The 27,276-nt window shown below is 41.7% G+C and overlaps 1 protein-coding gene across 2 annotated transcripts; it reads left to right on the plus strand.

Moving 5' to 3' along the window:
• Positions 1–51: 51 nt before the first annotated feature.
• On the plus strand, positions 52–27,200 carry LOC102237438 (lysine-specific demethylase 6B-like). Of its 2 annotated transcripts, none has more exons than XM_023342705.1 (22): positions 52–244; positions 4,423–4,539; positions 7,034–7,090; positions 8,630–8,753; positions 11,423–11,479; positions 11,704–11,902; positions 11,982–12,227; positions 12,358–12,495; positions 12,584–12,862; positions 12,960–15,499; positions 15,592–15,718; positions 16,087–16,192; positions 16,383–16,588; positions 17,642–17,820; positions 17,920–17,988; positions 18,087–18,235; positions 18,990–19,104; positions 19,184–19,371; positions 19,493–19,634; positions 19,712–19,838; positions 21,380–21,550; positions 23,772–27,200. In XM_023342705.1, the coding sequence occupies exons 4-22, from the start codon at positions 8,635–8,637 to the stop codon at positions 23,793–23,795; spliced, it is 5,181 nt and encodes a 1,726-aa protein (XP_023198473.1). In that variant the 5' UTR covers positions 52–244; positions 4,423–4,539; positions 7,034–7,090; positions 8,630–8,634; the 3' UTR covers positions 23,796–27,200. The 2 variants fall into 2 exon arrangements, with proteins under 2 accessions (XP_023198473.1, XP_023198474.1); XM_023342706.1 differs by lacking the exon at positions 52–244 and adding an exon at positions 582–892.
• Positions 27,201–27,276: the final 76 nt, after the last annotated feature.

A 27,276-nucleotide genomic window follows, 5' to 3' on the forward strand; every position in this document is an offset into this window, starting at 1 on the left:
ACCATCCCTCTGTGCACGTGGATCAGTCTGTGCTGCTATGAGAGCCCCAGCATCAGAGAGTAGAGTGGAAACAGGAAGAGGAGGCGAGGGGGGAAAGAAAGGAGACAGAGAGGAGAGGATCGGGTGAGACAAGGTGGCGAGGAGTGAAAGAAAGGGAGGAAAAAGGGGAGAGAAGGGCTGCCTGGACCAAAGACCCTGAAGGAAAAAAAAAAAAAAAAACTACAGAAAAAAAAACCCAAGAGAGGTAAATGAGGAGGAGGAACTAGATGTGCTTATTTTATGGTGGTGAATGGAAATCTACTGCATGCATTGTGTGTTGGGGTAGAAGCGTGTGTGTGTGTGTGTGTGTGTGTCGGTCTGTCTGTGTGTGTTTTTCTATTGTTTCCATCTCAGTTCTCGGATCGTTCGGGGTGTTTTATGTTGTGCCCTGTCAATGATTTGTCTCTCGGTGACTGTACTGCAGTGTACGTCTGCAGACTGCTGCACATCCATGCATGAAGCTTAAACACACACACACACGCACGCACGCACACACACACACACACGCAAAAACACACCAATACGCTCACGTGCAGACCCACACTGAGAGGAGGAATGTGAAATGATGAATGTAGTGAAGGAAAACTGTTGCGGTTACACTTGTGGTTCGATTTTTTTTTCTCTTTTTTTTTTCTTCTTTTTTTGCAAACCGGAACATCGAGCTGTTGAATGCGAGTTTGTGTTTGTGTACAAACTGGAGTAGGAAGAGCAAGGATTAGATCCTAATTTAGAATAAGGAGGAAAGTGTCTCATGTTGCACAGGTCTACCAACAACGTTCTTCAAACGGATTTTGCTGCTTCCAGCAGAAATGTCACATTTAGATGGTTGCCATGCTCACCCAGGAGGTCAAAGGTAAGGCGACTGCCGCCAGGATCAACCTGTTTCATATATATTTATGCCTTCAGTTGATTACCGGCTTTGATAACCACCTGGACAGCCATTTCTAGGTTACCATTCACCACGCAGACCAGCTGTGCATCACACACACACACACACACACACACATACACACACACACACACACACACACACCATATCTCTCTCTCACGTGCACACACAGTCTTTCGTCACACCTGCCAGGATGCTTTACAGTCTTTGTTCCCCCCCAAAAAGCTGCACATTTTGTATTCTTTGCAACTACAACACAACACACGCACACACACACACACATGCAACAAACCCCTCTCTGGTGTTTCTGACCTTGCCTTGGTACATTCCAGCACCCCCTCGGAGGGGCTGAGCTTTATGGAGCGTATGCCGGCAGAAGCTGCTGTTAACTGGAAAAGGGAGAAGGGGAGGGGGATACAAGCAGGGGGCTGCAATGCAAGCAAGCAGAGATTTTATTTTTAGAAAAAAAAAAAAACAACTAAATGATTGATATTCGGCTCGTACTGTACGTTTGCTATGTGAGCATTTGAGCCTGGCTCATGTCTGCGTCTGGTTGGAACTGTGAATGTAGTCAGCGAGGCTATAGGGGAGGTGGCGCTGCTGGTGTTGGTGGAGGGGGTCCAGTCGGCGTCCAGTCTGTCTGTATACCTTGTTGCTTCCGCTCGGTCTGATCTCTGCCTGTCCTCTCCTTGCGTTGGCTAAGAAACCACCGGAGGCAAATATGGTGTGTTTGTGTTTGTGTGTGTGTGTGTGTGGCAGACCTTCCTTCCCTTTTATGGTATACGAGCATGATCCACTGCATAAAACACGCATGCACACGCTGCAAAAGATGCACATCTGCAGGGGTTTTGCTGCAGCTAGCTTAGATCATGCATGATTGTGGTGTTTCTAATGTCATACTGCTTAAAAATGACAGCTTAGCTCTCCACGTTCTTTGAATATTGCTGCTCACCTATCAGTCATCGCCTTGGGCAGGCTACAGGCATCAAAGCTAGACTCAGGGTTTTAAAAGTTATGATTTCATAAACACAAAGATTTCCCATCATATCTACTGTAAAGATCACAAAGAAACCCCTAGAGTGCCCTCGGTTTTCCCCAACTTCATGAAGAGTAGATGGCCTCCCCTCCCCCACGTCGTTGGATGCTGTTGGTCAGCTGGCTTCCATAAGAGTCCAGTACTTTTGATCGCTTGCAAGGAAACTTGGAAAAACTTGGCTCTGTCAGTAATAATGCAGTGCCAGTTAATAGTAAATAGTTCTAATTCAGTTGAAGTAGGTCGCATAGATAAATTCAAATTGACATTTAAATTCCAGCCTAGATATAATGCAGTACACTTAAATTCAGTTCATAATGTCAGCTGAGGAAACAGAACTAAGTCTATATGAGGGTACCCAGCACCGACTCAATGCTAACTGCATTGAGTTGGTGACTTTGCAGCAATCCCTCTTTCTGAACTTGCTGGTGAATGCTTCCAAACGCAGGCATCGTTGGGAAACGAAAGACGCTTAAAAACTAAAACATAACGCTTAAAAGCTACAGCTGTGCAACTAATGTGTATGTGTTTGCTGAAGTGTTTGTGTTTATATATTATAAAAATAACAATAAGCAAATCTGATTGATACAAGTATGGCAACAAGAGATGCAGAAATCAATCGACCAGACATCAGAATCGGCCAATTTTTCCTTGATCAGCTCTAATTGGCGATTCCATTGAATGGGTGCTTCGTAGCATTTTTACATCCTGCATGTGGTACATTACAGTACAGTACAGTGTAAATCAAAATATCATGCACGAGATGCAGGGCTGTAGATAGCTACATACTGAAAAATCAGGTTTTTCCTTTCCTGTCCATTAAATTGCTTATAAGAACTCCCTTTAGAACACCTTTAGAGGTCTGTCAATGAAGCAATGCAATGTCGTTGATTCAAGTCTACTCAAAGAACATGCGACACATTTTTCTCCTCTGCGTGGTAGAATCCTTATACTGATGTCACGCTGTCGTTCATCAGCCTTTCGTTTGAGTTGGAAGACATGATGCCCACATCACCTACCTTAAAATTTAACCCTGCAGCATATTCCAAGCAGTGCACTTCACTGCTCATGGACAGAATCAATGCAACTCCTGCACAGGTATCGCAGCAGTGAGCCGTAATATAATCCAAAATTACTTAATGTCATGCTATGTTATTTAGATAGTTTACTCACCTCCAGGCACCAGATGCTTGAAAATGAAAGTAAAACTTAATGCCTCCCAAACTTACTGTCTGATAGACTTGGGTAGTCAATACTTGGCCACTTGTCCCCAGGTGATCCGGAAATATGAAAAGTGAAATACTTATCAGAAAAGTAATGAACCGGGTCACGGTGTAGCAGAATACTGTGAATTCAACACCACTGATCTCCGCGTACATGCCCTGTTCAGAATGGGCATGACAGAACTTGCTGACCCATACAGTCCTATTAATTTCCTTCATTCGCCTCTTTGCAACCCATGTCATATGGGTTTGTTTTTAATGCAAGCACACATGGCAAGATAGGGAACAGTGTGACAGCTGCTTAGGAAGAAAAGGGAAATATGAGTCAGGTTAGACCGCAAAGAAAATCCAAATTGGTACTGATAAGGGAAAACTTGATCGGCACATCCGTTATTGTAACTACTTGAACTAACAGATTATTCTAGAAGCATTCTACAGATAAATGGGGGTTTCCTATTTAAAATAAAGCAATTGGATAATATTACATATCTTTCTTTGTGTTTTTGAGGGAATACTCTGAAACTGTGCTATGTTTATGCAAAGCACTTTCATATCAGCCTATCCCTTATAAGTACTGCTGTGCAAATGCGAGGAATAAAAAAAAAAAGCTGAAGCTGAAGTTTAAAAACCCCACAGACTGTCTCCTGCCCCCACCGCCGACACAACCTCTCCTTTCTCTGTCAAAAATCGCACACAAACGCAAACACTCCCCTCCTCGCTGGAGGCCTTCCTCCCAGCTCTGGACTAAATGATATCATCGGTTGCCAGGGATACAGGGGCATAGCGTGCCGAGAGAAGGGAGGGTGGAGACACAGGCAGAGCCGCTCGCGTTGCCAGAAAGAGAAAGCAGGAGGCTGGGGATATTGGGTATCAAGATAAAAAGAGGGAGCCTTGTTGAAACAAGTAGTAAAGCAGAAATGCGGTGCCATCAGGAGGAAAGGCAGGTAGTAAAAACAAAAAAAATTGCCTGGACGCCCTCCAAAGGTTGCTTATTTTTTTCTTTCTTTGCCCTGCAGGGTCACATATGTTAAAGTGTACATGTTGTTGGGATGACTTAGATAGGAATAAAACAGGAAGGGAGTTACAGGTGTACCCAAGGGACTCCCTTTGATTTGAAACAATAAAACCTTCCTGTAATGTACATCTGTGCACCAACTGTCTATAGTATTTCCTACAGCTTCTTACTATGTGTGTTTGTGTGCTTTTCTCTTTTTTTTCTCTTTCTCCCCCACTACCAGCTCGCAGCTATTTAAAGGGATCTGAAGCCGCACTGGTCTGGAGTCTTTCTAATCCTGTCCTGAAAGCAACATCAAAATTTGGACCTGAAAGTCTTGTCTCTCGGAGGTCACTGTAAGGTAGGACTGCCTCACGCAAGCACCCTGATGTTTAGAGTTCAAATAAATGCTTCCTATTTACACTCAGCAAACAGGAAGCGTGCGGCTAGCACGTGTTTGGTGACAACATGGGAGGGAGGAAGCCTAGGCCGAGTAGGCCTTTTGCGTGAAACAAAAGGTGTTTCTGCAGTGCACTCCTACGGGGTGAAACTGTTTGTCCTGCACATTCTTTCCTAAAGGTTGCCTCACCGTGAAGGAGAGCGTTTACCCAACAGCAACTTCACCCATTTTGCACATGAGATCATTTGGCCTGAAGGCTGGATTCCAGATGTCTTGAATTAACCCCGGCGCATATGGCTTTAATATTGGACGCACAGAGCCGCTGTTGTGCGGAGTCGAGCTTAAGCTGCCGACTGACGGCTCCACGGACGGCGCGGCAAATAAAAGTGTGTGTACCGGCGTGCGGCGACGGGGCGGGCTGGCGACAGATGGTCGGTCTGCTGCTGGTGCAGTTAAGCAGCTCCGAGTCCCAGGCTCGCAGTTGCTTGCGAGTCTTTGTCTCAAAGTGCCGCAAAACTGCGCACACAGTATTTGACTAGTTGGACGGGTGCCAAGTGTCCCTGAGCGCCACATTGTATGTACTGTATAGGTAAAGCAGCTCAAATGCTACAGGTTTGATAGGGTGAAGTGGGGATGTTATGTAAAGATAAAGAAAGAAAATTGTCCAGAGGATGTAGATTAATTGCAATCTAAATTGTAATTGCAGTTTTCAGCTCAGGAGAAGCTTCTGCACAGACATGACACTGTCACCACGCAAGGTCTGAACGTCTCACAGGACACTGTCCAGACCATTATTGTAAATATGCGGAAATCGTATGGTTCACCTGCAAACCTACAAAGACATGGCTGTCCGCCTTAACCAACATGCAAAAATGTTAATACTGCATGTCACTGTTCCCACTGCGGCGGCAGCATCATCCTCCATCGAACAAGAATGAACAATCTGATCAGTGTTGATGGGGAAAAATGTTATTGACCTAGTTACCAAGTTACCAACAAAGGTAACTGGACCCAAAACATCAAGCCAGGGAGACAATGGAATAATGTGTTAGAATGGTTCAATCAAAGTCCCGACCTAAATCCAATTGACCTCGAAGCGATTTAAAAACTTCATAATCCTATCTGAAGTCAGTTTGCGTTGCTAAGTGAAGAGGATTGGAAAAAGGGAGAGTCTCTTGATTTGCAAAGCCGGTGGAGACATACACCAGAAGTCTTGAGTGAGATTGGCTGAATGCAAGTGCATTTAACACTTATTAGAGTTTTCTGAATAAAAATGCTGAATATTGTACAATTTCCTTTCCACTTCTTAGTTGCGCGCTACTCGTGCATAAAAATGTGCAAAAGTTCTACAATTTGCTAACAGCCTTTTCGGAAGAGTATTTGTGGCCTCGTCTTCACAAAATAAGCTCTGCATGCAAATATTGACTCATTGTGTTTTCTCCTTCTTTCTGAACGTACATCTGAATCAAGCAATCGACCCCCAAAAAAGCCCGAAGCAACGGGCAAGAAGAAGCGTCTGGCTTTTGTTGCTCTGGCAACGGGTTGGGCTATTGCTTGCTTAATTTCATTCAGCGCTCACAGAAAGGTTAACACAGTGGAGCAGCTGCATCAGTCACACCACAAGCAAACCTGTGGAGCGAAAACATGTAGTACAACTGAACGCGCCGTGAGGGAAGTGGTGAAACGTTCTTCATGTGTGTTATAAATAGCCACGGGGGAGCATCTGCATACAGAGGTGCAGCCTTATCACAACATCAGCAGTGTGATTCTCAGCACAAGACTTCCTCATGGAAAAAAAACAAAAAACTGCCTGTCTCATTTAAACAACAATATTGAGTCCATTAAAGTGCAAAAAACGGGGTAAATTAAAATAAGGGACAGAAGCTGAAATAGCAGTCAGTCTTAACACCTGACGGCCTGTGTGTGTGTTAGTAGTTTCTAGGCAGCGAAAGAGCTCACTGTGTCACAGGAAATGGGTATACTTAAATCAGTTTGCGAGACAGGAAGTACAGATCCACAGAATTAGCAGCTGATTAAAAGTAGTGAAACTGAACGGCCTGGATGAACCCAAACATAGGTTGTCTCCCGCAGCATCTCCATTTTCCTCCTTTGCCCTTAAAGTGAGGTTGCCATGGAGCGTGTCTTGTTTTTTTTTTTTTTCTTTCTCTGAATGGCCACCGGCTGTGGTGACTGCCGGGCGCCGCTGATTAGAGAAAGCCCGAGTTCACAGCAGTGCTGCTGTTGCTCGCTGATGATATGACCGCTGCACAGATGCAGAGCAGCTGAAAATACAGCATGAGAGAGAGACGCAAGAACAAAAACCCCCGTTGGTGTGCATCGGTCACAGCAACACATGATGAGACTTGAAGCGTAAAGTTCTGTGTCTTTTAAATGACGGGCCCTGAGGAGATGTTTCCTGAGTGATTCTCTCTCGTGTGTGTGTTTTTGTTTGCAGACTGTCTCTTGCGCTCACGTGGGAAGTGGAGAGACCGCTACACACCGACCAAGACTGGTAACTGCGGAACATTTGCTCTTGTTTCAGCTGTCTCAAAAGTACATGCAGGGCAATATATATATATATATATATATATATATATATATATATATATATATATATATATATATATATATATATATATACACTGCTCAAAAAAATAAAAGGAACACTTAAACAGGTGTTTAACACTTAAAGTGTTCCCTTTACTTTTTTGAGCAGTATATATATATATATATATATATATATATATATATATATATATTTTCCTCACTGCAGCACCGTACATGTATTTCATGGTAATCCTGGTAAAAAAAAAAAAAAAGTGTCAAAAGTTATTAAATAAATGTTTCAATGCAGTTACATAATCTTGGATTAAAAAAGAAAACTTTATTATTATTTAGTGAGACAAAACTCCAGAATTAGAAACTAATTGTTTTTAGCAGAGTCACTGGTGATAAAATTCTTGACTCCCCAGCTGTTGATACTTTGTCCGTTCTCCTTCTGCCAATATGACAACATTTAGTTTTCCACTGTAAACACAAGGTCAGAGTTTACACAGAGAGACATAATTAACTATTCCTCTCTCAACAATGTGTCTAGATCATCCAGATAATGTTTGCAGCTTAACCCTCAGGGTTTTTTTTTAATAGGATAAAGGTCTGGAAACTGCCATAGAAGAAGGATATTTGCTATTTAAAATGCCCTCATATTTCAAAACATTTGTGACTATATGGTGCAATAAGGTTCCCATGACCTTTGGAAAAGAAACAAGGTAGTCAATAGGAAGAATAAGGTGCTTTCTCCTGAGTTTTTTTTTTTGTTTGTTTGTTTGTTTGATTGTTTTTTAACTTAGTATCATTGCCAAATAACAAGTTAGCACGGGTAAAATGGAGATTTGTCGACCTCCAAGATGCCACTCTTTGCTGCAGCTTTGAAGATTTTCTTTTACCACCCTGGCCACTGTGTGTTCTGCTGAGGTAAACTCGGTTCCTTGTTCAGCCTGGTGCACGGCAGTTAACAGAAATGTTATATTTACACCCCTGGGAAACAACAGAAATGTTACTGCAGTAGTATCTCACAGTGAAAATCTTGCTGCAGTTCTCTAGCAGCAAAGTTTAGAGGTTTTTTTTAAATCATCCTCTTATAGGAATAGATCAGTTTACCTTTTTTCACAGTCTCAGTTATTTAAAAATACTGTAAAGGCGAGTTTCCAGACGACTGAACACAATTTTGTGCAACTTGAATGGATCGTCCCGTTCATCACCAAGAAAAAATTAAGAAATTAGTTGCAATTAAATGTTTTTTGCACATCTTTAACAGTAGTGTTAGTATTTGTTCAGGCTGCTGTATCTCTCAACACTCAGTTCAATTCAAAAACACTTTGTTGATCCCAAAAGGAAATAAAATATTGTTGTAACTCTTATTAACTTAAGGCTCTTAAAAGACCTGTTGCAGATTGTGACCGCCGTGGGCAGGAAGAATCTCCTGTAGTGGTCGGTATTACAGTGAAGTTGAAGAAACCTCTGACTGAATTAGGCAACATCTGTCCTGCAGGCTGCATGTATCACCCGGCGGAGCTCTACTCTGGCCGCAACACATGGGACCCCTACCCAGCTGGAGGGCCTAACAGAGGACAATGGGCGCCTGTCAACGGTCGCCCCTGGAGCCACCCACAAAGGTCAGCTGCACAACACTTGCACAAAATGGTTATGTTTTAACATTTTATCCTTGAATCAATAAGTTTATAGATACAGTACGCAGAGTGCTAAAAGGTACCTAGCAAATGTGTGTATTTAAAGGTGTGACAGATCGGTCTCAGCAGACAAACCTACAGAAACTGATATCCACTCACGAGTGAAGAAGTGAGATTCTGTGCGTTGCATGTGAATTGCCATGCCAACAAGGTGTCCTTGTTGAGCTTATTCAGAATGTATTTACTATTGACACTTTGTCACTGCTGCATGAGCTGAATGATAGCGGTAGATTATTGTGGAAACATTTACTGTATTTAAAAAAGACTTCTGTCTCCAGTGTGTTTGAAATTGTCTTCTTCACACTTGATAAAGACCACACCATAACTTTCATATTCCTCCAAGATTAAGGGTTAAACAGGGCCTTCCTGTAGGGATAACACTCCTCATTATGTATAATAGTGCATGGCAATTTCCTGACTTTATTTGAGCATGCTTAACACTTCCAAAGCATCATTGTCTGTAATGTTTTTCACAATGTTAGTGGAGGTTACTCACCTGCTTAAACAAAGAGTCATGCAGCTGCAAAGAACAATCAATGATCTCCAAAAAAGAAAAACACACCTAAAAATACAGAAACCACCATGCTGTGTCCCTGGCACATAGAGATAAGTATATGCTTACTGTGGCTACTAGGGTGAAGAGACAGAGAGAAGTTCACTCATCTTCATCTTGTTGCTAGGAGTGGAGGAAATTATGAGGTGTTCAGGTGCAGTTGGAATGCAAAATATATTTAGCAAGCTATCAAAGGGAAGCCCTGCCATCATATTTAGCAATGAGAACGAGGACGATAGGGAATAAGCTCAAGGAGAAACTTGTGAAGTTGTCATGATTAAAAAAGGAGTCACAGCTATACTAATAAAAAAAAAAATGTTGAAGCTTGAAAGATTTTGTTGGACATCTAATTGGAAGAAAGCAGTAGGGGTTTCCAGTACTGAAAGCGCAGTAGCGTCATGCTTGCCTTCTCAATGAAGTTAGGTGTTCAGCATTCTCAACAATCCAGTGATCGCCTGAAGGTCTCGGAAATCCTGGAGGTCGTAGGTCAGTTTCGAGTGGGATCAAGCTCAAAATCAGAGAACACCTTTAATATTGGAGTCAAAATGAAACTAATTGAACCATAAATAAAATCAATATAATATAAGGAATATAAGTTCAGCGAAATCTTCAAGCTGGACCATCTGACAGAGGGACATTCAATGGAAATCAGTCTAGGGTGTACAAGGGTGCATTTATGTGTTGTTGTTCAAAATGTTCATTATTTCACAATGTTCCCTTTCAGTAAATACACAAAGAAAGGTAAAAGGTGAGGGAATTGTGAGAAAACCATTACTGTGCTGTACAACACCATGCTTTTAATGTGTTGTACTGCATGCTTATTTTGTATATTCGTATATAAATTATCTTCTTTTCTGTCTCACATGTCATCATGCAACATGAATCTTTAATTCAACACCTATCTGTTCTCCGTCTGTGTTTATGACTTTGTCTGCTACTTGCTCAGAAATATATCAACATGGAGACACCATTAAATGTTTGGATTTGCCTTTTGGATTGCATGGCAATACCCAGGCAAGGTTTGGATAGCTGTGCTGATTGAAAGAGAGCCAAGAGCAACCCTCATTGTCACAGTGTCACCGTTGCTTTAAAAAGTTCCAAAGTAAGAATTTAGAGTAAATGGAAGCTGATGATGGGATGCATTTTACCTGAACCAGCAGTCAAGGCCAATTTTAGATAAGTACCACTTCAACGTGGCTGACTCATTAACTGAAACTCTGATGAGCATATTCAGGGAAATCTCTTATTCCGGCAGCAGCTGTGATAATAAACTCGATGTCATGTTCAAAAGGCAGAATTGATGAAGGAGACGGTAGCATCGTCAACTGGCTGCTGCATCAGTAAAAAGAAGCTGAGGTGGAAACTGGCAAATATAGTGAGAGCTATGGAGTGTTTCTTTAAGATGTTCAGTGGGATCACTGTGTCAACGGAAGTATCCTTTGATGCATTCATTTAAGGTACTGTACCTTTAAAAACTGAACTTAAAGACTGTTGTTTTGATCTGACAAGCCAATTCAACAAACCAGAACTCTAATTTGTTGAATATGTCTATGTGCTTGTAAATTCATTGCAAAGCCACAAAAAATTACTACGTTTTTTTTGGTCTAGTTTCTAGTGCAAATGACTTGGTACATTTGCACAATAAAAAAAGAGAGTAAACAGAAGGCAGGAGTGGCCTGTGTAAAGATCTGTTTAAAAAGGAAGGTCTTCAGATGTTTTTTAAACTATATCCAGCGTCTAGACTCTAGACAGTAAGGACAGAGGAAGGGCATTTCACAGAAAGGGTCCTACACCGTAAAAGGGATCCCCCCCCCCCCCCCCCCCCACAAAACAAGTTTTTGGAACCACACAATACAACTGCAATGTATTTTGATTGACAGGGTGTAAAGCTGTAAAAGGTCATATTAGTCTTAAGAGGGGCATAACCATAAACGACTTTAATAGTCAATGTCAGAAATGCAAAAGAAGTTTTAAAATTCACCTTTTTTAAGTAAGCTATGTCGCTATATTATGATTGATTTTCTGTGTTTTCACTCCACAGATACCAAGAAGAACATAACCAGTCACATCATTCACTATCAAGTCATCTGTATAACAGGTGAGTGAAACAATGTATCAATAACACACTGATGAATATTGATGATAATGGAGTGGTGTGTATCTTACAAAAGCTTAATGATGAGGCAGCTTTTTCCTTTTTTGTAACCAACAGTTGAAAATGCAATGCCAACATCTGGTTTGAACTCACATTTATGTAGCAGAACTGTAAAATAACTATCTGCCACTTGTTGACTTCAGCTCTGTTTGGTTGTTTTTTCTTAGGGGGAACAGAACAGTCAACCATGTCCAGGATAAGGGCATCTCAAAGGGCCATAGACATCCGCAAAGAATTTGGGATGGTAAAGAGCAGCAATTTGAGGCCCAGAGCTGGCATCACAACTCTTCACGCTTATTCCCCAACCAAAGCGGTAACAGTTATCTAACTGGCCCTGGACAACGCTATGTCGACTGGCAGAACAATGTCAGCAACAATCTGGTGAGCACCGACGACTGGGGAAAGCCTTGTTTTGTATTTACGGTTCTTTTCCTGTTTCTGTTAGCAAGGGCATCCTCGCTTGAATCGCGGCAGCAGAGAGTTGCAGTCCCCGATTGATAGATGGGGTGCGTCAGACCACCACAGAGGCTTCACAGGCAGAATGGCCAACAACAGGCATGGACCTTGGAAACGTCCCACCCTTCACCAACGGAGAGAGCAGCTGCCTCATCACAGTCCACCCCCTCAGCACCATCTATCTTCGAGGAATGGATGTCCAGCTAAAAGGAAAAGGGACTCTGACCCAGATCAAGTAATTAGAACAAACTTTTTTTGTTGACTAATGTCTCCCATTCATGAGTTCCTTTATTTATGAGAAACATTACCCCCTGTTGGTGAAATCCAGTATTGTATGACAGGGGAAATTATATCTCTTTGTACAGTCATCTCATCTTGGATCGAGGCATTTATCTCCACCTCCTCATGCCCCATCATCGCCTAGCCACTACCGTTGCAACCAAGATGACAGAGCGGGTCCCTGCCATCGCTCTGAACACAGGACCTCAGCATCTCATCAACAGGTAAACCAGCTCAGTCAAGAAAAAAAAAAAACAACTAAACCTAGAACTAGTGCCACTAAAATCGAGTACCTTTTCTGAAACGCTCCAGGAAACCTCTGAACCACGAACGGGAGGCCATGGCGCTGGTGACTCGGAACCTCCCAACCAGAGTCTCATCAGCAGACCACCACATTATGGTAACAAAGGGAAGGTCGAAGGGAAAATCTCAGTTTCACCAGCAGACCACACCCGTGTGCCTTACAGCCAGCAAAATCATCACTACCATCATCAACGGCACACAAGCCACCAGAAAGTTCCACAGCACAACAAACCACCACGCCCCCTGGAGGAAAAGGACTTGCAGAGCCATCATCACAAGCAAAGCACAGTAAGAGATAAACATTTAAAATCCACCTTACAGTTCTGAGAATGTAGCGCATAATTTACTCAGTAATTAACATGGAATCTGAACTTTTACGTTTCAGGAACAGAAGCGGTCTCATTCAAGGTTCAATTCAAGGGATTCAACCCTGTGCAAAAATTCTGCTGCAGAGTTTTCCCCCAGTTCGACCCCTCTCTGCAGTCCTAAAGATGGTCGTTCCACTTCCAGCAGTCCTGGAGCTCCCTCCAGTCCCTCCTCATTCGCCGTGTCCAGTTGCAGGAGAGATTCAGCAGACATTCACCCACGCCTTCCGACTCTCAGTGAACAGCAGAAGTCTCTAGCAGGCCCCGGTCACGTCCAGAGACCTAGCCTGACATCCACATGCCATACGTCTGACTCTGGCTCAAAATCCAGGTTTTCAGACCCCAAACACAGGAAAACCTCAGTCTGTTCACGACAATCTCCTGTTGCCAGGCCGAGGATGAGCAAGCCCGAGAAGGGGCTGGAGGAGCTCAGAAAAACTGAGATCAAACGGAAGGATAAGCTTATTAAAAAACAGAAAATGAATGATTTTGCAAATGGAAATAACGAGGAAAGGAAAAGAAGGAAGAAAAAAGAAGAGAAAAGCGTAGATGAAAGGAATAGGAAGAGAGATAAAGCAATTAAGAAAGACAGAAAATTGCGCTTGAAATTAAAAAGAATGAAGAAGGAAAAGCTTTCTTCCGTCGATGCTTTCTCCTGTCCAGGAGAGGCCAAACTGGACGAAATGGAGACGCAATCTTTGTCAGGAATTAATCAAAGCCAGTCACTCCGAAAACACAAAACCTGGAAAAGAGGTGAACAAGTCAAAAGAACATTGGACAAGCCAACCACTTCCAATGCCAACGCTACTTCCCAGTCCCCAACTTCAAAGTCCAAGCAAATCCCTAAAGGGAGCAGCATTCCCACAGAGCTACCAGTAAATAAACACCCCATAGAATCCATAGCCGACCCTGAAAGTCTCCATCAGAGCAGCAGTGTTACATTGCATTCAGGAGATGGAACAAATATCAACTCTGGTAAAACATTCCTTTCAATCTTCCATAAAGCCTCAACACCTCTCAGTACCACGTGCTCGGCTGGGTCAGACCAGCTGGTCCATGGCAAAGACGAGAAGAAGGTGGGAGTTCTCAATGCGCCAGACCTTCAGCCTGAGGCTGTGCTGGGAAATCTCAGTGACACGGGAGAAAACAATGCAAACACTCCTCCTGTGCTCAGCTGGCAGGGCTCCCCCGTTTCGGATTTTGATGAAGATGAGGAAGAGCTGAAAAAGGGCGTAATCAGTAGACCGGTTCTCCAGCCCAGTCCCACTCAGTGCTTATCTCCTCTCCCTGCAGATAGTGAAAGCACTGGCGAACCGGATGGCTACTCTCTCAACAGCCCAACTGAGTTCTGCGAGCCACCTTGTGCAGTCGAAGAAGATATTGAGGAAGACAAAGAAGAGCAGGAGAATACAAGTAGGAAAGAAACGGGCTTGCTTCTTAATGACTTTGATCAACATAAAGCAGGTTTGGATGATGTCTTCAAGAGCCTGGCCACCTTCCTTGAAGGCCAGAGAGCATCATGTCGCGGGGGTCCTTTTGGTGGGGCCACTTCAAGAGGGGTAAAGCATTCATCATCTCTCACAGTGGCGCCCCAGATTCACTGTGATGAGAATCAGGATCTTTGCCATAAATCATCCCCCACAGCCTTCTTGGAGTCTAACAGTCAATCACCTCCTGATTCTACCTCAGACTCACTTTTGAAATCCCAAAGTCTGCCATTTCGAAAAGATTCAGCTCCTCATCCCAAGGCGCAGGAGAATCAGGAAGAAACTGAGAGTTGTTCAGATGATAACGGGGTGGGAAAGAATAAAGAGAACCTTCTGGAGCGAACGGATTCCTCACTTCTGGAGGGATCGTTGAGTGCGGAACTGAGAGTGACCACAACTCATACTGCCTCTTTCACTGGTGTCATTACCGTCTCCACCAAGGACAGGAGAGAAAACAGGAAAGAATCCAAGCGGACTGCTACAAAAAGGAAGAGAAAGCATAAAGATGGCGGGAGAGAGGACATCGTAAAGATAAAGGTCAATAAAAAAGATAGCAAGTGCAAAACTAAAGCTAATCCTTCAAAGGATGCGCACAAGAGGGGTATTTCATCCTCTGTATCCGTCATCTCCAAAAGCTCCACCAGACCTCTTGCAGACAGCATGAAGGGCCAGATTCCTCAGGAAAATCAAACGCCATATGGTAAAGACATCAAGAGAGTCAAACTGGACACTGGGGACGCTGATGTGAAGGTGGAGGTTGGTGTGTTAGGAAAGAAGATAACCCCAGATACCAACACCTCAAACACAGGAACCTCAGCTGCAAGAATCAAAACATCACGTCAGTCAGGTGCTATCACACCAGCAAGCAAATCTCCCTTCTCCAAAGGTCCAGTGGATCCCTTGAAACTGAAAGCATTGTCCATGGGCTTGTCCAAAGAGCTGAAGGTCGTGCTGATTAAAATGGACAGTGCCGGGAGACAAACGTTTAACATATCGGAGCTGGAGGAACCCAGGATCCCAATGTCGAAGCTCAGCATCGACAACACAGCAGCTGAAGTGGTCAGAGCATGCAGGTGAGTGGTTTCACAAAGATCTAAATGTGCTGTTGACAATTTCCCTTCGCTGTCGCTTGGGAATATCTGATGTTCTACTGTGCTTACTTTAGGGGAGATAGAGTGAAGGGGAAATTCAAGGAGTCATTCCTGCTTCCCTTGTTCTGTGTCAAACCCAAAATTGCCATTGACACCCCCATTCCACGGGAAAAGCTCAACCCACCCACACCAAGCATCTATGTGAGTGCTCAGTAATTATTATCCTTGTGGCATTGTCTTCTTACGACTCCAGAAATTGAAGGAAAAATGTAGGACCCACAAGCATGTTGTTTGAGTTAAACGCAGCCTTGGAATAGCTATGCTTTTTTGTTTCATGTTTTCTGTCACTCAGTGTTTGATTTTGAGTTGACTCATTCTTTGGTCAGGTTTAGGAATCACACAAATTGTTTTAGCGCTGCACTTTCTAGCTGTGATAAGGTACAAAAGTGTCCCGGTTAGGTCTAGAAAATAACTCTGTTGAAAACATGTCATGATGCACAAAAACACACTTTTAATTGTTTACATGTGTGGTTTCCAGCATTTATAGTTGTACTCTTTTGCTTCTGCAGTTGGAGAGCAAGAGGGATGCCTTCTCTCCAGTTCTGCTTCAGTTCTGTACAGATTCCAAAAATGCCGTAACGGTCATCCGGGGCTTGGCCGGCTCCCTCCGCCTTAGTAAGTTTCAGCTCATGCTCTGTTGCATTCCATTCTTTTTAAGTTGTAATTCAACAAGTACAGATTGATGGGAGATACTGCAGGCTTGAAACTCAGTAGTTTGAGGATTACTATTGCTTGAATATTTGTGTATCTTTGGTAATTAACCATGTTTCTCCCCCCCACCACCCCTTTATTTGTTTTCTGTAAGATCTCGGTCTGTTCTCCACCAAGTCGCTGGTGGAGGCCAATTCAGACCACGCCGTGGAAGTGAGAACTCAGGTTCAACAGCCTGCTGATGAGAACTGGAACCTAAACGGCTCTGCACAAACCTGGCCCTGTGAAAGCAGTCGATCGCACACCACCATTGCCAAATATGCCCAGTACCAGGCCTCCAGTTTCCAAGAGAGCCTGGAGGTAGATATTGTCTTCTGTAGTATTAAGCAGTTATTTCAATACAGTTAGAAAAACATGCTCAGCTACTGTGCTGAGCATGTAGGAGTTTAAAAAGTTACCAGTGAGTTTTCTTGATTTTAAAAGCCAGTCCTTGTCTTTCTGAGAGTGTGGCAACAGTTGCGACAAGTCTTCCTAAGCAAGCATATGCTGTTGCATATGATAAACAAGCCAGAAGGAGATTTCCCTCTTCTGTTATATATGTCATTTCTGTCCTTCCAAAGATATAACCCACACTGACACCAGAGGGCTTAATTTTGGTCTCTTCTGAACCAAAATTTCAGTCTTACGAAGTCTAAATTTTCACTCAAAAAGCCAAAATGGACATATGTCCTCTGTAGAAGAGGGGAGCAAGATTTAAATTGCTGTATGGTGTGGCCAATGGTTTCCTCGCGGACCGGTCCAGTTGCCTTCAGACCTTTAACAGGTAGTTGTGGGCTTGTTCCTTACCCTTGCATGAGCTCCAGGCTCAGGCTGATTGATGGTCATTTAACATTTTTCCATTGCAATTCTTGCCTTCACACCAAGATTCTTGGTGATGGTCTTTTAGCCCATTCCAACTTTGCTTACCTCTACAGAAAGACCAGGAGTTGTACTTTTAATAGCTCGTTGGTGTTATCCATGGTGAACGGACGTTTAGAGTGAAGGAAAGTTAACCGTAGCCCATAATATACAGAATGAGGAGAATGTAAGAGTGAATAAAATCTGTGTGTCACTTAAGCACATAAACAAACTGAGGAAGCCCCAGTTCTGCTGGGTTTTTAGTCGATCAAATAAGTTTTGGACTTTGTGACTGAATGTGAATCAATTGGTTGCTTTTCTGTTTTTTTTTTCAGGCTGATTTTCTGTTTCTACACGAAGCAACTATTAGATGTCGTTTGTTTAATTTAACATAGAAATAAGAAATGATGATCCTGATTTAGTTAGAAACGTTGTTCCTCTGCAAAACAAGCATTTTCAAGCTATTTGTGAAATCCTTTCCTACTCTCTAAGTCGTTTTTTGTTGATGTTATAAAGGAGGAGAAAGAAAGTGAGAATGAGGAGGAAGAAGAAGATAAGACATCAGACACATTAGCGACCACAAAAGCTGCCCTGACTTTACCCAATAGTAAAGTCAGTCCCACTTCAATGACAAATAAAGCCAACTCCACTTCTTCTAGTAAAGCCCAGTTGGCTAATTCCCCCAGCACTCCCAGGTAAGCAAACAGTTCTGGTCTGTCTGTATAAAGAAATCCCTGCTCAGCTGAGTAAACAGTCATCTCAGATTTCCCTATTCCTCCCCCCTCCACCCACAGCCCAGAGCAGAAAACAGTGGGAAAGATCATTAAATTCGGGACCAACATTGATCTCTCTGACCCTAAAAGGTGAGGAAGAGTTTTCAAATCTAGCCAATCTCCTGGTGGATTGGTGCTACATCAAACTATTAACCGTGATTACATATTTAAATCATTTCTAAACCAAGGTGGAAGCCCCAGCTGCAGGAGCTTCTGAAGCTCCCAGCGTTCATGCGAGTGGAATCCAGCAACAACATGCTCAGTCTCGTTGGTCACACCATCCTGGGGATGAACTCCGTGCAGCTGTACATGAAGGTTCCCGGCAGCCGAACTCCCGGTCAGTGTGTGTCAGACCTGAAAGTCAGTTCTGATTTGAACAGATGAATCAAGACATTCACTGATTGACTGGGACTTTTAATGCTTGACCTGCTCTAGCCGCTGTTTGGAAACTCAAAACAATGATCAGTGAATCCGATATACTGTATAACTCCACAAACAAACTGAAAGCAAAACTCCTCAGTGTGGAAGTTGTTGATGTGTGAAGAAGACTCAGCTGTTCAGTCTGTATCAACAGTACAGATCAATTTATAGAAAGAACAAACAATGAAGGAAGCTTCAAGAAAGGAAAACGACTTTGGCTTACAAATGAATAAATAATTTTACAACCTACATGGGAAATCTGTTTTTTTTTTAATATTAAAATGAACAGATCTCCTATTTATTTTGAGCAGAACTTGCAAAGAGACGGCAAGGAAACATTAATGAGCTGTAACCTGCCTTGTAAAGGAGAAAAATGTGTCATTTTTAGTTGGGTTTCATTGATGCAAAGATAGAGCTTGTCTGTTGTTTCACAAGTCTTTTACTTGTTTATTAAGACGGCTACGTTTTAATTTTGTTTGCAAACTAGACAAAAATTACCTGCGTCATGTTTGTATTCACAAACTTTAAAGAGAACTCATAATGTGCTTGAATCAAAATCACCAGGTCAGAACCTTACGAAGCTATTGATTGAAAATTGGCCTGATAAGTGCTGCATTTCCGGATTTTAGATATTATTACTGAGTCAATAAATGGCTTTTGCTTTTTGCCAGGGCATCAAGAGAACAACAACTTCTGCTCTGTCAACATTAATATCGGGCCTGGAGATTGTGAGTGGTTTGCAGTACACGAACACTACTGGGACGCCATAAACCAATTCTGCGACAAGTGAGTATAAAATTCAATCAGCAGATGCAGCAACACTATCAGAAGTCTAATTTTCTGTCTTGTTGACTTCTTCCCACAGGCACGGAGTAGACTATCTTACGGGGTCCTGGTGGCCAGTGCTGGAGGATCTCTACAGCTCCAACATCCCTGTGTACCGCTTCATCCAGAGACCAGGAGATCTGGTGTGGATCAACGCCGGGACCGTTCACTGGGTTCAAGCCGTTGGCTGGTGCAACAACATAGCCTGGAATGTGGGACCGCTCAATGGTAATTTTTATTTTTATTTTTTAAAGGAAGAATTTGCAAAACTTGAAGATGCGGTTCATTTTTACCATCTTCTGTCAGCTGCACAACGGTTAACTTTTTTTTTTTTTTTTGGTCTTTGCAGCATACCAATATCAGCTCGCTCTGGAGCGCTTTGAGTGGAACGAGGTGAAGAAAGTGAAGTCGATCGTGCCCATGATCCACGTTTCGTGGAACGTGGCTCGTACCCTCAAGATCACGGACAAGGACACCTACAAGATGATCAAGTAAAATGTTTGCCACTGTGGATCTATCTGGAGGTGGGTGAGCGTTTCTTCATCGTCCACTCCTTCTTTCTGCTCAGGCACTGCCTCATGCAGTCTATGAAGCACATCCAGATTCTAAGAGACCAGCTGGTGACTGCAGGAAAGAAAATCTTTTACCAGAGCCGCATGAAGGATGAGCCCGCCTACTACTGCAACGAGTGTGATGTGAGTCCCTGTTGTAGTTGTTTCTTGTAAAGGGAAATCTGAAGGTTTTTAAAGTAATGTTCTGCTAAAAAAATCATTTAAGTCTTACCTATGGTGTGGAACTTTCTTTGCATCTTTGGTTTGTATAAATTCATATTTTTTTAGTCTTTGAGGCTGACTGTCCATAACCAACAGTCCTAAAACAATGCTAATCTCAAAAATGTCATTGGATTGACGCAAATGCTTTTTAATGAGCGTTCAAACCGTCGTCATGTTTGCATTAGACAACTCAAACTACTCTGTAACTGCTGATTATGTGCATAGGAAAGGTTCCTGTGTGAAACTATCAACTTATGAGAATTAACAAAGCCCAAATTCAGAAAATCATGATATATGGAAGTACAATTAATGAAGCACTTACAGCAAACACAGGAGGAAAGTGATGTAAAGAAAGCAAGTCATGTAAGGGAATGGCAACAACCCGTGGCAATGAAATGAAGGATGGCAAGGGTTTAGCTGAACAGTGAAGCTTAAATTCGGGGGGAGGTTGATCACTGGAATGCAAAACAGGGGAGGATTTACTAACAGATTGCAGCTGTGGGAGAAAGTACGCAGTGAGGGGGGGTGAACTGAGGAGTTTGGCTCAGGAATGACACTAACTAAACATAAAACTCGAGACAGGCTGTAAGGAAACGCAAAAGCACTGGGAAAACAATGACCCAATACAAAAGAATAACACAAAAAAATAAAGGGACTGACTAGAGTCTATAAGGATCATGCCAGAAAGGTTGATCTGAAACCATAGCATGTCCCATGTTTCCGATCATCATATCTGTCTGATAAAAAAGTAGACTATGTAAAAAAAAAAATTAAATTATTATTATTAGTGAAAACTGTTTTACGAAATTTGACCACTTTTAGGTGGTGACCTTGAATAAAAAATATTTACAGTGTGTTCACAATGCATGTTCAACACATTGTTGACACGTTCCTTCCTAGCCCAGATTTCCAGATAGACAATCATTAGTTAGCATTAGCACAAACTGCAACGATGTTTTCAAGACTGGAGTTGTTTTAAGGTGGCACTGGTTTGGCGAGCTGATAGCTTTACAGAATACTGAACCACAAATATATCAACTGTTGTCTCCACTACCAACTAATTAGTCAGCTTATGCAAAAGAAAGTAGTCTTAAGCTGGTACAAGTCTGCTTTGGCTTTGAACTAGCAATTAGCTGAAGGAGCAACAAAACAACCAACCAATATTGGTTATTTAGTTGCTCCCAGCAGTAAACCTTCTGGTTTATTATTCACATAAACCACCAGGATATTTCAGAATAGCCTTTTTTATGGTAGAAGTCTGCATTTTACTTGGTTCTTCACTGACTAGCTTTTAGCTTTAGCATCTGGGACCACTAATCTGGATTCATACCTGAGATATTAATGCCTCACTTTAACTATTCCTTGAATATTGTGCACATATATATATATATATATATATATATATATATATATATATATATATATAAGAAACACACCTGAGTGCCACTCCCGTCCCTGTGTAGGTGGAGGTGTTTAATCTGCTGTTAGTAACCAGTGAGAACAGCACTAAGAAGACCTACGTGGTGCACTGTGAGGACTGCGCTCGAGCTAAGAGCTCCTCTCTGGCAGGGGTGGTGGTGCTGGAACAGTATCGGATGGAGGAGCTGATGAAGATCTACGACAGTTTCATGCTGGTCAGTATATAAGAAAAAAGGGAAATAACGGAATTCCTCGTGACATTGATACAATCGCAGATAAGTATCAGTGTCATGATATCAATACATTTCTGTGGTCATTTATAAATTTAATTACGACTGTCAAAAAAGTTGGCAAATGGAGATCGGACCACTTTGGAAGAATGTTGTTCTAAACATTTGGATATTATCAGAGTTTCTTTCATAAATGCAGCTACGGGTTATGGGTAAATTCTGACCCGCCTGCAAACTTCAAATATAAACACAACTCTCATTTACTCGTCTTCTGTTTTGGCAGCAGCGTTACGCAAAATCTCCAGTGTGATCTTTCAGATCAGTGTTTTCTTTGGCCAACTAACAATTTCAATGTCCAACTGGAGCCTTGTTCCTTGTCATTCTCCAATCTCTCTCCCATTGTTTCCTGTCATGTCTCAGGATGCATAATAAAAGCATTGAATACCAGCCTGAAACAGTCTCAGCTGACAGCGATGCCATGATTATCAAACTTTCATAAAGCGCCAGTTCACGCTAATTGTCCACAGTAGTGGAGTACTGACATTCTGGGGCAAATCTCAAGAGTCGGCACAATGATTTTCATTTTGCCACTTTGCAGTAAACTCCAGGGAAATTTACCAGCGGTTATGTAAAGATATTGTTGCAACTAGGCACACTGCCAAAAATGAGAAACAGGATTTTTAAAATCAAGATAAAAATATTCCTTAGAAGCTAGAAAAGGGAATTTGCATTATATTCTCTATCCATCCATTCACTGATTAGTTACAAATTCTCTCGATTTCTAGTCGTCTCCTACATTTTTAAATCCCACACAATTCTTCTCATCAAAGCTTTCCACCACCTCAGATAAGACCGAAGACCTTTGAAATCCAGTCTGAGACAAAACTGAGCTTGTTAATGACTTGAAGGCAGTTGGGACTGCAGACACCAAGATGACCACTGGTAACAGCCTATCCTGTAATGAAGTGAAATCTTGCAGAGCCTGCAAGCTCCCTCTGGTTAAAAAGGCACATGTACCAGCCTGTCTTATTATCTGTTGGTTTCTATAAAGGAATCAGAAAATACCTGGGAGTGAGGGCCGTGATTAGTGGAGATCAGATTGAGCTTTTTGCCATCAACTTGACCCGTTGTGCTTGTAAGAAGAGAAATGCACCATCTCTGTTGTTAAGGACAGAAGCTGAAACAAAATATTTCAGTTCTTTCCGTTTTCCTGATAAGAGTGAATACAGATTTGGATGCATTGAGGGCCCAGTGCGTGCATATTGTGATACGTTTGAGAATTTTCTTTCCTCAGCCAGATAAATAAGGACAGGTTAGGCCTCTGCACCAGGACGTTGACCCAAGACGTATCATCAATGCAAATGATCTATTCCTGAAGAAGACACAAGTTAAATTCATGAAGCGGCAATGTCTTCTTCTCAATACTTTGAGTAAATGTTAAGGATTGTGCCTCTTACCCAGTGGTCACTGGAGGTAGGCATCAACCCTTCAAGGATAAGCAGCTATCAACAGTGGCAGAGCTCATTAACAATCTGTAGGCAGCTGTGGCGACAGTAACTACAAACATAAACTGTAAATGGGTCTTCTAGCATCCCAAAACACACTGTCCAAGTAACAGAGGAGTGTGTAAAGAAGAGTCACATCAAAGTGCAGCGTTTTAGCTGGTCGTCAGAACTCGGTGATGGAGAAAAGTCAGTAGAAAAAGCTGAAATTTTACATCACCAAGAAGCAGCCAAGACAGCTAAAGGATTCACTAAGTTTCTGTAGAGAGAATTTGGTTAAAATTAGTTCTGAGATGTGTGCAAACCTGGTAATCAACTTTAAATACATGTTACTGATGTCCTGTCAACAAAGGTTTCTCCATCAAGTCATGTTTTACTTGGAAATCACAGGCTGACTTCGTTTGACGACATGCAAATCATTTTTGCAGCTTTAAAGCGACATCCTTTGTCTGAGTTGTTGCTTGATGTGGCATCTCTCTCCATATAAAGTGAGACAGAGACTCGTAATTTCACTGAAGTTAACCGACTTACGCAATTAGCAGTGGATCAAACTTCTTTTTTTTTTTCTTTTTTTTTTTTTACTCGCTAATGCTCAACAAACAAATGTGTACCATTGCAGTTTGAAACACAATTCATGCAGAACAGTCTCTCGTCTTGGTTCTTCCGTCTGACCTCTCGTCTTTCCTCTGTTCTCCCCCACTCAGACCCCTCCACCTCCGTCAAAGTGAGGCCTCCTCCGCGTCGCACGTCTCTCAGCCATAACCAAAACTCTAACAGCAGCACAAAAGTTGTCTCCAAGGTGGCCAGCTTCAGCGAACGCTCTCTCAATCAGCCAATCACGTTTACTCAGTATTGTTTACATTACACAATAAGGTATGGATATTCAGCCAATCCGTCTCGAGCTCACTGTCTTCCCCATACCAGCTGCAGATTGGACGTGTGTTTTGAAATAGAATGACTAGACTGGTTCTTCTCACAAAAAGCATTTAACATAAGTAAAAAAACTAACAAAAAAAAAAAAAGCAAACGGAAAAAAAAAAAACAATGTGAGCACTGATACCACTGAAAATCAGGTTATGTATGTTCAACGGACACTGCTGTGATTCAAAAGCGTCTAGTAGCCGGTTCTGTGTAATGATTCAGGTACTTTTATGCAAATTCAGTAGAACTTTTGTACACCAATCTAGTTATTCTATGTGTCCATGAATTTGCTGTGATTCTATTGTACCAGCAGGGGAAGTAGCTGATTGTCATGTTCGGCATGGTCTTGGTTTCTGTTTTTTTTTGTTTAATTGTTTTGTTCCGGTATTCAGGTAAACTGATATTTGTAATTCTTGTCTGTAAACTCTTTGAGGTGCTATACCAATCCTATTTATTCTCATTAGATACTTAACAAAGTGTTACCAGCCTAGAAGTACACCACATTGGCCTTGTGAACTGTATTTAGAGGTAATTAGCTTATAAAACACACACAAATTAGGTTTTTACGTAAGTACTAGCTCAAATTGAAATTTTTTTCTCAGTTTCTCTAAAATACGGGTTTACTGGAGGACTAATATGGTTTCATTCTTAGTTGGAAATCGACTGTGTTGAGGAGGGGAAAAAAATTACTTTTTATTGTGTCCACTTTTTAACAAGTCTAGCAAAGATGATGGTTAACGTGATTTGTACAAAACATGCAGAGAAAACCGACGTACAGTTGTCATTTTTACTTTTGGAATGGGGAATTTAAGAGTCCCGGTTTTATACCTCTTTTGTTGAAATCTTATTGTTTGTAGGTAACAGAGAAAATAAAGAATTGTAAATTGTGAATGAACTTATGGGAGACACAGTGGTGTGCATAGACAGAGACAAAGAGCGGGAGGAGGGATGGGTATTAAACACTGATGTTTACGTCAGCGAAATGCAACATAAAATAGCATGTGCAAAGATATAAATAATCATAGTCTTCTAATGCAAAAACCAGTGATGCCAAACAGATGAACAGATCCTGTGTCTCCGTCCTAGTGCAATTCAGCGCCACACACTGCCAAAGGCTAGAACTGCACCGATGTAATTATTTAATTAACAATAATTCACTGCTCTCTTTTGATCTAAAATTTCTGACCTCAAAATTATTGCCATGCCATCAGTATCGGTTCGGAAAAATAGATGCGGATTTTTCTCCTCGAGCATCAGCTAAATGAGATGCAGACGATGCCAAATTAGACCTGGTGGTCAACAAATTCAGGATTTTGACCAAAGGAAGATTCTCCACACTAAACGACATCTGTTGTTGGGAAATGTTAATCTTTTTCTAACTTTGACAACTATAGTGAATAGTAAAAACAATGTCGCATTTCTCTTACACAGAAACGTGACAATCTCCTATTGGTAATCTCTAGATTAAGATTTTTTTTTTGCTTAATAATATTAGGATTTTGCTGATACCATGAGTTCCAACTCAATATTGCAGTTTCTCTGGTCAGTTTGTCTTGGCAGTGACAGATTTTTTTGACCCAACTTGCGTTTCCACTGAGCGACTTCAATGCAAATCTCCAACATGGGTCAGCTAGCCAAAAGATACTACGGTGTTCTGAAAACATGTTCCCTAAAACTTGTATGGCTTCATCGTTTGTTTCTCAAGATATGACCTAACACGTTCACTTGCTGTCTTCAACAAACCTCCCCTGCTGACGATGTTCTTACGCGTCGCAGTTTGTTGACATGCTAAGCTAACGTTAGCATACTTGCTCTTGTGTTTTTAAATGGGCCATGCCCAGGACATCCCTGTCAAAACTAGCTTATAAATATCAAAATAGTGCAGCTCATTATGACTTCAAGATAAATCACTACTTGTTTTATGAAAATAAAATGTAAATGCAACATCAGCAATCCTTCAGAGATATTTAAGCAAAACAGTTTCCACAGGAAACTCAATTTGCTGGTGCTATCTGACAGTGTTTGTACATGCGCTCAAGTGGTCAGTATTTTTGCAAAGACCTAATTGTAGGATGATTGATTTACTCACGGAACTGGAACTATTCTATTGAAATGGAGGTGTGGTATCACTGGCGTAAAAACGATTATAATGACTTGCCCACAAATGGCAAGCTTCAGGGCTCGGCTCTGGTCTCACCGGTCTGTGCACACCATTTTCTGTACATACTGTATCCGCTTCAGGTTTATTAAAACGTGTAATTTTGTTCTCAATCAAAAAAAAAAAGGAGGCTTTTGTTGCTGTCATTTGTTTCAGTTTTCCTTTGTTGTCGTTGGTATATTCTAAATACACGCTGAAAGTATCCTGTTTCCTTCTAGTTTAAATTACTGCAATGGGAGAATTTGTCCCAACTTTTATACCTCTTTTTTGTTGTCAGTTATTCTGTTTATTTTTCTCTTTTTTTTCTTTTTTTTTTTGGATAATGGAGAAAATGATAAATTGTAAATGGTGACATTATTTATACTGTAAATGGTGGTTTGCTTATATATTTATTGCATATCAAAGGATACTTCACTTGATAAGGGGCTACAAGGTATTTTAAAAGCGTAGTATGGTCATAGTGTGTGGATAGGGGATGTGCAATCAGGGGGGCAGTTTAATATTCATGGTGCTAGACCCCTACTTGCCTCGGTGCCCCCTCATCAAACAACATATATTGATGTATGGACATAAGATTCAGCTCAATTCAACCATCTGGTGCTTAGAACCATTTCAACACAGTTTACTAGAAATGGAATGATGTCTTTGTACTGTAACTAAGAGAACAATACAAGATTTTTTTTTTCTTTTGTACCTTTCTTCCATTGTATGAAATGCATAATCTCGTGTGGCATTAGTGGTTTTATGATAAGCATTAACTGTAGTTGTTAACTCTTGACACTTTTGCAGAGACTCTTAGGGATGTGACTTTTTATTGGCGTCGAGGTTCCTGGTGTCTTGTCCTCATTAGTACTATTTGGAGGATGTAACGATGCTCTTCTTTTCCCCTAACCCCCTTCTATTTTCACTTGATTGATTTATGCTGCACTCACTGTTTCCAAAAGAAGTCACTTAGAAGAAAAGCTGAGCCAGACCTGTCTTAATTCCTCTGTGATTTTTCTGTGACATACTGTATTGTTGTTCAAGAAATTAAAATGTTTTGATAAACCATGCAGCAGCGACTCTATGCATTTTGTCGCCGGTTACGTTCTTCCACCGAGTCACTTCTTGCTTTTTTTAAAAAGTGATGA

This window comes from Xiphophorus maculatus, chromosome 11 (assembly GCF_002775205.1).
Source record: "Xiphophorus maculatus strain JP 163 A chromosome 11, X_maculatus-5.0-male, whole genome shotgun sequence".
NCBI lineage: Eukaryota > Metazoa > Chordata > Actinopteri > Cyprinodontiformes > Poeciliidae > Xiphophorus > Xiphophorus maculatus.

Excerpts from the sequence above, each read along its gene's own strand:
- LOC102237438 (XM_023342705.1), top strand. The coding sequence starts at position 8,635 with ATGTATCACCCGGCGGAGCTCTACTCTGGCCGCAACACATGGGACCCC. Across the intron at positions 15,719-16,086 it reads CACCCACACCAAGCATCTAT|TTGGAGAGCAAGAGGGATGC; the intron begins GTGAGTGCTCAG and ends TTGCTTCTGCAG. Across the intron at positions 18,236-18,989 it reads TCCCGGCAGCCGAACTCCCG|GGCATCAAGAGAACAACAAC; the intron begins GTCAGTGTGTGT and ends GCTTTTTGCCAG.